Raw genomic sequence first — 9,700 nt, forward strand, 5'->3', positions numbered from 1 at the left:
CACAGACCATGTTTTAGAGTGTAAATCCCTGACTTGGGCAGGAAGTCCGACTTCAGGATTCTGGGATCTGTAAAACCATGTCATGTCTAAACTTGTGGCCCCCAGAGCAGCCTGTGTTACTCTGCAGAGCATGGATACCCCTTGGAAATCAATGAATTGTGCTCCTAAGCCTTGTTTTGTCTTTTCCTTTTTTTTCAGAACGTCCCCACCATGGGTGTAATTGCTGTTGTCTTAGCCACACATCTGTGTGATGAAGTCAGTTTGGCAGGCTTCGGATATGACCTCAATCAACCCAAAACACCTTTGCACTACTTTGACAATCTCTGCATGGCTGCCATGAACTTTCAGACCATGCATAATGTGACAACAGAGACCAGGTTCCTCCTAAAGCTGGTCAAAGAGGGCGTGGTGAAGGACCTCAGTGGAGGCATCCATTGTGAATTCTGAACACAGAGAAACCTCACTTGAAAATGCAGCTCTGACTCTGAAGGCTGTTTTTCCTAGCCTTCTTGATCCATTTCATCCTGCAAATACTTTGAAGTGCAGCTGGTGTTTTTAACTTTTAATTTAAAAAAAAAAAAAAGTTTAGCTCTTCCCACTTTGCCCCCCCCCCACCTATTTATTTGAGGTCAGTGTTTTTGCACAAACTTTTGTAAGTTAATTTTGAGAATTGAATGGGAAAGACTTTTCAAAGAGACTTGTATGTAATGATGTTTTATTGAATTTTAAGAACGTTATTTAATTTGTAAAAACTCTGTCCATGTCTACTGCACACAGAATACCAGGTAATTAAGTGGAAGGAGAATGGAGGTCACTCCTTTGATGAGAGTCCTGAATGCCTGATTCTGGTTCTTTGTTACCGTTTGGTAGGACAGATGTCGGGGGCACTTCCAGGATGATGTGCTCAGTAGCTAAACCACTAGTCCTGGTTTGGCCATGCTGCTGCGTGAGGCCTGGGCCAGTTGGAGAAGTTCACGGTCCCTTTCTGTTGTCGGGTCTGCCTTCTGTCAGAAGACTTGCAGGAAACAACCAGGGGAAACAACGTCCGTGGTCGGGGAGGGACACAGAAGACATTTTCCAGGTCTCCTGCATTCTCTGAAGCCACCTTAGGCTACAGAAGCCACCGTCTTCCCTGAAATGATGACAACTCTTGAATTTGTTGAGTTTTTTTTTTTACTGCCCTTCCCAAGCACTTCAGCGTTAACCTGAGGTGTTCCACTGTCTGCCTGAGGTGGCTTATCAAAATTAGGGTATAATCTTTGTTATCCAGAGTTATAGAAGAATAAACCCTTTCCAAGAATAATCATGTCTTCTGAAACACTAAAATAAATTGCCTATTTAAAAAAAATTGGGGGGGGGGGGGCGGCGCCTGCACGGCTCAGTTAAGTGTCCGACTCTTGATGCCCACAGGTTCGTGAGATCAAGCCCCACTTGGGATTCTCTCCCCCCCCGCCCCCCGCCGGCCCTCCCCTGCTCACACTCCCACTCTCTGTCTCAAAGAAAAAATCAACTTAAAAATAATTTTTGTCATGCCTACCTGGCAGTGTGTTCCAGGTAGTGTGCTAAAAATTTTAAAAAAGAATTTAAAAAGAAGCTTTTGGGGAGCTCCCACAGTCTACTTAATTTGAGTCTCAAAAAAAAAAAAATGTCTGTAATCTGCCTGAAATGTCCTTGGTGGCTGCCAGGTGGGGACCTCAGTGTGGGATGCCAGCAGTGAGTGACAGAGGGACTGCATTCCAGACAGCACAGGGACTGCTGGAGAGATGTTGAGTGGCGAGGGGCGGTGGCTTCCTCCCAGAGAACAGGCTCATTCCAGCTTCTGTCTGTTAATTGGTCCTGTCCTTGTCATCAGAAGATCTGCATCTAGTGTGCTCCCTCCCTGCCACATATGGGTTCTCATTTCTCCTTGTGCTCCCGCAGCCCGGCCGCAGTTGTGACGCCCAGCCCCTCTGTATCTTTGCATCTGCCACGTCCCGACCGCGCGCAGGGGGAGGGGCCAGTCCTAACAGACAGGCACCCTTGGATTTCCAGGGCCCTGGGGTCAAGCTTGGAGCCGCCAACATAGCAAAATAGTAACTCTCTGGGTGGGAGACTGGAAATTTTCTATGGGTTTTGCTTTCTATTTTATCAAATACTGTTTAAGAGGAACTGCTTTGAAATTTTCACCAGCCAAATGACTTAGCTTTGAGAATTGAGACTCGGGAAGATGGCCCACGGCTGTCCTGTGTGACCCAGGTAAGGCCAGGCCTATACCACCCATCTCCAGCCCCTCATCCTCCAAGGGCTACTTGAAGCCTGAATTTTTTTTTTTTTTTAACAATTTAACAAAAGCCAGAGTTTGGAACCTCCTTAGACACCTTTCCCAGTGTTGTGAGCACTTGCGCACGGGCCCCTGTGGATTCGTGTCCCACGGCCCTGCAAGGCTGCTGGGAGGTGTGTAGTTCCACACCCAGCACTTGGCCAGCGTTCGACCACTGTCAGGCCTGGCCCCCTCCCCACCCCTCCCCTGGATGTCCTTTTTTGTATCCTTACATTGCTTTACCTGTGCCTCCTGCATTTTAATTACTGGCAGGGAGTAAGTGCCCTGAGTGAATAAAAAGGCATAATTTTTTCAAAGACCTTTTATGGAGTCCATCAGCCAATTGGAGTTGATCAGAGGCCATCTTCAAGAACTTTTAGCACTTTGGCATTTCGTTATTCGCTAGAAGTTGCTTCTTGGCTTTGGAGTTACTCCTCCCTTATGCAACCCCACGCACACTTGCTCTTTACACTTCTGGGCACTTCAAGATGTTGGAAGGTGGATCTCCAATAACGGGCTTCACCATGTATGTGCACCCACATCCCTCTTACATGGCTGTAGTCCTGGCTTTTGAGGCAACTGATAGTGACTTCTACATGTTCTGTATTTTAACATACATCTTACTGGAACTTTGGGCCACAGAAAATTTCAGTGAGTTGTATGGGGGTGTGTGTGTGTGTGTGTGTGTGTGTGTGTGTGTGTGTGTGTGTGTTTCATCTCCTACAAAGAGCAGATTGTCTCCAGAAACCTAAGCTGGCCTTAGGAAAATGCTTGGGGACTGGATGAGTATCTCCCAATGACGTGTCTCATGTTTTTAGGCAAAGCTCAATTGGGATCTTTTAGACAACTTCATGTATTCTAGGTGTCCCTTTCCCTTCATTGCTCCTTTTGTGTCACGCTGGTTTTCTCATTTCCCAAGAATGTATTAATAAGGCATTGGCAATGTCTGTTTTCACAAATTTGGGGTGTGTCACTTTTTGTTGGGCCCATTAGTTAAGTTGTTAAACCAGCTTTTTTTACTTGACTGCGTTGAACGGTGATGACTTCTTGGCCATCAATGGTCAGTCTGGTTTGTGTGGCAGACAGAGGTTTAGCTGTAAAAAAAAAAAAAAAAGTGGCCACACCCTAATATCCTCAGGTTATTAAAGATTTCTAAAACCAAGGACCACTTTGTTTTAGGTGTATTCCAACCCCAGCGCTTTGGGACTTGATAACAAAGGAATTGTTGACTTGGCCTTGCTACAGTCCAGCGTTGTAGGAAGATTAAGAAATGGTGACTTATTCTCCTCCTTGGCAGGTTTACAGTATCCCAAGTGTGGGGTACCTTTTCTTGGGGACACTTCAGTCAAGTTCATTGAGAAGGAAGGAAAGGACTAGTTCCTGTGAATTAGCACAAGTCCCTTTGGAATGCAGTGAGGGCGGGCGCCTGGGTGGCTCAGTCCATTGGGCATCCGACTTCGGCTCAGGACAGGATCTCACTGCTCGTGGGTTCAAGCCCTGGGTCGGGCTCTGTGTTGACAGCTCAGAGCTTGGAGCCTGCTTTGGGATTCTGTGTCTCCCTCTCTCTCTGCCCACCCCCTCCACCCCACTCAAGCTCTCTCTGTCTCTGTCTCTCTGTCAAATATAAATAAACATTTAAAAAATTTAAAAAAAAAACAGAATGCAGTGAGCTTTAAGTAAGCTTGGATAGCCAGCAAGAACTGTGTGACACCTGGCCTTCCTTCCATTCACACACATGGTAACAAAATGCTTCTCTTGAACAAAGGACCCTGTGTTTGCTGCCATGGGACCAGTGCCCTCTCCCCAGACCTTTACCCTCCACGAGGGCGTGCCCAGATGACCACACACTCAGCTCTCAGACTGTAGCACAAAGAACAAAGGGAAGCAGATCTCAGGACACAGAGCACACCCGAACACCCATCTGTCTCTGCCCTTTTCCCTGAGGGTCAAGACACCCTGGCCCAACCTCAGCCTTCATTCTGTCTTTGTCCACTTCCCAAGTCACTTTAGACAACATGGACTTGTATTCTCAAAACATGGCATTTGTCTGTATTTACCTACATCCAACACTCAATATAAGACTGAAGTAAATTGGGAAGGGGAACTATTCATTAAATATACACACCCACATTTTATCGAGTAGAAATTAATGCTCCTCCCCACCCCCAACAAAAGGAAACTGCAGTCTTGGTAGTTTCTTTCACTATTGAAATGATTAGATATGACTAATTCTCAGTATTAAATTTCAACCCATTTATCAGGGAAAGAAAACATCCATCTTTGGGCTATGGTAGAACACAAGTAAATAACATGCTATGAAATTTAGCTCCAACTTTTTAAAAGCAGATTCCTCCAGCGAACTGTGTCAATAAAACATGTGGGAGGGGAGACAAGTTTATAAATTGCCTTCTTCGGGAAGAAGTGATGTGTCAGGTTCTGAGCTGGTGTCCAGCTGCCACCCAAGATGTAGCAGGTGTAGCCGCTACTGCCTTTGTGTAGCTGGAGACGTATTGAAGTGAATTTTCAGAAAATGTGAACGTTGGGGCACCTGGGTGGCTCAGTCGGTTAAGCATCTGACTCTTGATTTCAGCTCAGCTCATGATCTCACGGTTCGTGAGTATGAGCCCCCACGTCAGGCTCTGTGCTGACCCTATAGAGCCTGGTTGGGATATTCTCTCTCTCTCTCTCTCTCTCTCTCTCTCTCTGCCCCTCACGCTCTGGCTCTCTAAAAATAAATAAATAAAAATGTAAAAAATTATTTAAAAAATGCAAACATTAAAGAAACCGAATATTTACTATTCAGCTCATAGCAGCAATGCTAATGACAGATTATCACCAGAAATTTGTAACTTCTAAAAGCGATATATTTTCACTCTCCTGTTACCTGACTTAATGTTTTTTGACTTAATCGAAGAAAATCGGCTCCAAAAAAAACTGATATTTGAAATGAGTTCATTTAAAATGTTGGTTGGGTCCTTGATATGAAAGACCACGCTAAATTACCAGGCAGTAACATGAATGTACAGATGACTGGGGACAGAGCGGGCACAGTGAGGGCCCGCTGAGGGTGATTAAGGACAGTAGTCAGATGGAAAAGTGGTTTTGAATGGACTCTTCTCTATAACATATCAAGATATCCTATCAGGCTGGCTCATTTGGGGTGGAAAGAAACGAACTATCAGCCCTAAAGCAATGAGAATTCGAGAGGACATCTGTAATTAAGTGATAAACTCTCTAGTGACAGAATTTTGTACTTTATTCCATCTATAGCACCTATAACAAGGCCTTGCCTGTTATAGAATACAGTAAATGGACACAATCACTTTTTCTATATGTAACTGTCTTAGTGATTTAAACGAATCTGAAAAGAATGTGCCAGAAGCTGAATAGGCCTGGTTAGTGGCTATTAAATGGACTAAAGCAGTAAATGGACATAATCACTTTTTCTATATGTAATTGTCTTAGCGATTTAATCGAATCTGAAAAGAATGTGCCAGAAGCTGAATAGGACTTGTTAGTAGCTATATCCATATCCATACATTGTGGAAAGCCAAGTTTCAAAGACCTACTATGTTATTGTGACTTACGATAAGAAGTATATATTTGATTTTCACCTCTGTTTCTGGCACAGAGTTCCCCAGACCTTGGAATTTCCTAAGTGTTGAGAATAATGAAGATATTTTGTGTTATGTTAATGACTTGACTTTTGGAAAGCACCTGAGGATGGGGTCACCAGAGGAACCAACCAAGTGATTTCAGTCCCACCCACTGACCTCTGGGGAGGGTAGAGGGGCTGAAGATTGAGTCATTCACCAATGGCCAATGGTTTAATTAATCATGCCTGTGTAATGAAGCCTCCACAAAACCCCAAAAGGATGGGGTTCAGAGAGCTTCTGAGCTGGCAAACACATGGAGATTGGGGAGAGTGGTGCACCCAGAGAGGGAGGGCATGGAAGCTCCAAGCCCCATCCCCATCCCCTGCCCTATGCATCTTTTCCGCCTGGCTCTTCCTGAGTTATATCCTTTTATAATAAACTGGTCTGCTAGTAAGTAAAATGTTTCTCTGAGTTCTCTGAGGCACTCTAAGCAAATCAGTCAACCTCAGGAGAGGCCCTTGGGAACCTCTGATTTATTGGCTGGTCCATCAGAAGTACGGATAACAACCAGGGTCTGGTGACTTGCATCCGGAGTTGGAGAGGTTCACTGGAACCTCCAAGTTGTAGCCAGTGAGTCAGAAGGCCAGGTAACAATCTGAACTTGGGATTGGCGTCAGAAGTGGGGAGGGTGCTGATAGGACTGAACCTTCAACCTGTGGAATCGGATGCTATCTTTAGCGTCGGGTGGATAGTGTCAGAATTGCGTTAAATTCTCACACACCCTGCCCGTGTCCAGGCATTGCTTGTTAGAGGTGTGGGGAATGCCCTGCCATACACACACACACACACACACACACACACACACACACACACACTGAAATTGGGTGCTCAGAACACAAAAGACCTACCGAAGTGTATCAAAGTGTGTTTGTACAGGTTGCTGTTTCAGACTATAACAGGGAAGCTCCTGGGTCAAAGGTTCTATGTTTTGTAATCAAGGGAGTCATAGTGAGTTTATTATATGGAATTTGGAAAACAAAATAACGTACCTCTATGTATGTGTGCAGGTACATATTTGCCCCCCCCCTTTTTTTTTTGCTATACATCATTTACTCTATAAAGATGACTTTTAAAAGACATAATTACTAAAGATCTGATCATTTTGAGTTATTCAGCCCTATCTTTAAAATAATGGTGGACCAAAGGCCTTCTGACTGAGGCTTTGTTCTGGAGTGGCTTGTCTTCCAGTGTGATGTTCAGTATGAAGAATGAGATTCAAAACACACACACACACACACACACACACACACACACACCCCAAACAAGCAAAATTAGATGCTAGCCTAAACTAAGAGTCTTGTTTGAGTGGAATTGATCACAGCAGTGGCCTTTCCCTCCCCATCTTTTGCCTGTGGTTCACCTATGTCACTTTTCTCTGAAAACTTGACCTAACTTGAAGAACATGAGTGCACTGCAAACCCTGGTACGGGGTGGGGGGGTGGTAAGTGGAGGAGAGGTCATAAGGGACAGATCCCCATCTAATTGCTAACCTCACCTACTCTCCCCACATGGCCACCACTAGTCACGCAGAAGACTGACAGGGGAAGAAGAAACATCTAGCCCAACCTCTGGCTTCACAGACAAGCATTTCCTTTAGGGTTCATGCATACTGACCAGGCACCCCTCGTCTGGTAGGAAGTCTCAGTTCCAACTCTCCCATCTAGTCAGCAGGTCACATGCCCTGATTTTTACTTTGGACAATATAATCACCACATTTACTGTTTTATATACTTATTCCTAGAGACCTGTTTTGTGTTTCTTCAAGTATTTATCCCAAGATGTTTGGAGTCACTTTTAGAAAGGGTGGCTTCTGACCACTTCCATCTCAACCTGCAGCTACATCAAAGTCTCTCCAGAATCTTCCCCAGACTGCTCTCCATAAAGAGCTAGCCCTGATTTTCTTCCTCTCTCCCTTCTCTCTGCCCATCCCTCCCCGCTACTTATGTCCTGAATTGAAAAATGATTTAAATTTCCTCCAACTAGAAAGAATCTTCCCTTTTCAGGAAGACAGTGAAAATTGAGCTGATCGTCAAAGAGATTCTGACCAGGGCCAGGGGGCAAAGACGACCGCCTGGTTTCTATTTGTCAGATGCCATAACTCTGCAGAAACAAAGGACCGTCCAGTTTTTATTGTCTAATTTCGAATACTCCCAGAATAAGATTTTAAGTATTATTTAAAATTGAAATGTGCATTAGAAGACAAGCTTATTTAGATCATTTTTCATTCTTTAGCCTTTTTGAAGTCTTTTTGTAATAGATGCTTGACCTCCTTTATGTAACAAAGTTGTATTTAAGTAGCCCTGCAGCCGTCCTGCCTATGCATTGGAGAAATACAAAACTTGTGTTAACACCCACTGATGCAAACTTGTTACAAGAGAGAAAGGAGAGGGAAATATTTTGACGTGTTCATCCTATGAACAGGCAGCCAAAGTTGGTGTATCCACAGGTGAGGCATGGTGGGGTACATGGCAGCTTTGTGGGGCCTGCCATGTTGCTGTCACTGTCTGGCTCAAGGGTCTATGGGCCCCAGCTCTGGGAGAGCTCTGACCAGGTCAGGACAAAGGCCATGCTGAGACCTACCTGCTCCAGATACACCCCCACATTTTCCAAAACTCGCAACTGAAATAGAATCCAATGATTGCTTTACTTTCTTTCACACATACTGAAATATACCAGGTCTTGGAACATGGAAGTGAAACTACCTCCGAATGGCCTTTGTGCAGGATGCTTAAATTCAGCGGCTCCGGTTAACCATTCCCGCAAAACATTGTGTTCTGAACACCATTTGTTCAAACACCGAAACAGCTGCCGCTCTGCCCACGATGCCAGACAGACACTCTGGGCTGAGTACCCAGCAGGGGGTCCTAAAGATACTGCCCCGTGGCACCTGGCACCAGCTCCTCGCCTACTCTGCCAGCATGGCCCCCTTAGTGTCAGTAGCCTTCTAAGAACCACAGCTGGACCCTGATGGGACAGGCTGCAAACAAAATGGACCCTGTCCTACAGCTCGGGAGTTCAGTCTAGAGAAGAAAAGATGTGAAAGAAGTAAATATGACAGAGGCACGTATTAAAGCAAAGGGCAAGTGCACCACGGAGCAGATGAGAGGATGTCAGGGAAGTGAGGAACAGATTGGTCAAGGTGTGGAGGTGCCTAGCACGAAACTTGATCAGAACAAACCCAAAAGGCAAGTATAGGCTCAGGGTGCAGCTTGTAGAGGCCAGGCTAAGATGAACGTCTGGGTAAAGAGCATTTTGGAGCCACCAGATGCATTAACGGGGGTGACCTGATCCAACTCATACTGAAAAACGTCATTGTGGCTGCAGGTGGAAAGGGGGGGGGGGGGGGCTGTGGGGGACAGAGGACTGGAAACAGGTTGGGAAAACCAAGGGAGGTGACTTCACTGTTGGCAAGACTGAAAAGTGGGGGGTGCTGGAGGTCTGGGCCTCTTGGGAGACCCCATGACCCTCGGGGTTGCCTTCTGACCCAGGATTCTGCCAGCCACTTTTCTAGATCCTTCTCTGGGGTGTGACTGGAGAGAGCCTGAGACAGGAACCAGGAGGCAGGGAGGTAAACCTACCTCTGTTACGACACCCATATATACCTTGGGGCAAGTCACAGTCCCTCTCTGGGCTTCTCATCTGTTAAACAGGACATCAGCGGGGCCCCAGCACATTAATTTCTCTTTAATGAAAAGAAAACTGCCAACCCAGAAAAGAGTGGCCATTAGAGTGGGCCACAGCGCCA

General features: G+C 45.6%; 1 protein-coding gene across 10 annotated transcripts in view; it reads left to right on the forward strand.

Annotated features, from left to right (window-relative positions):
• Window positions 1-3,258, forward strand: part of ST3GAL5 (ST3 beta-galactoside alpha-2,3-sialyltransferase 5) — a 52,811-nt gene extending 49,553 nt beyond the window's left edge. For 9 of the 10 annotated variants that reach the window (XM_060655976.3, XM_060655983.3, XM_060655986.3 and 6 more), the window contains one exon: window positions 199-3,258. In XM_060655976.3, the coding sequence (XP_060511959.1) occupies window positions 199-447 (249 nt within the window). In that variant the 3' untranslated portion in view covers window positions 448-3,258. The remainder of the gene's footprint in view (window positions 1-198) is intronic. The other variant, XM_060655984.3, reaches the window with a different exon arrangement.
• The last annotated feature ends 6,442 nt before the right edge of the window (window positions 3,259-9,700 follow it).

The sequence above is a fragment of the Panthera onca genome, chromosome A3 (assembly GCF_046562875.1).
Source record: "Panthera onca isolate mPanOnc1 chromosome A3, mPanOnc1 haplotype 2, whole genome shotgun sequence".
NCBI classification, from domain to species: domain Eukaryota; kingdom Metazoa; phylum Chordata; class Mammalia; order Carnivora; family Felidae; genus Panthera; species Panthera onca.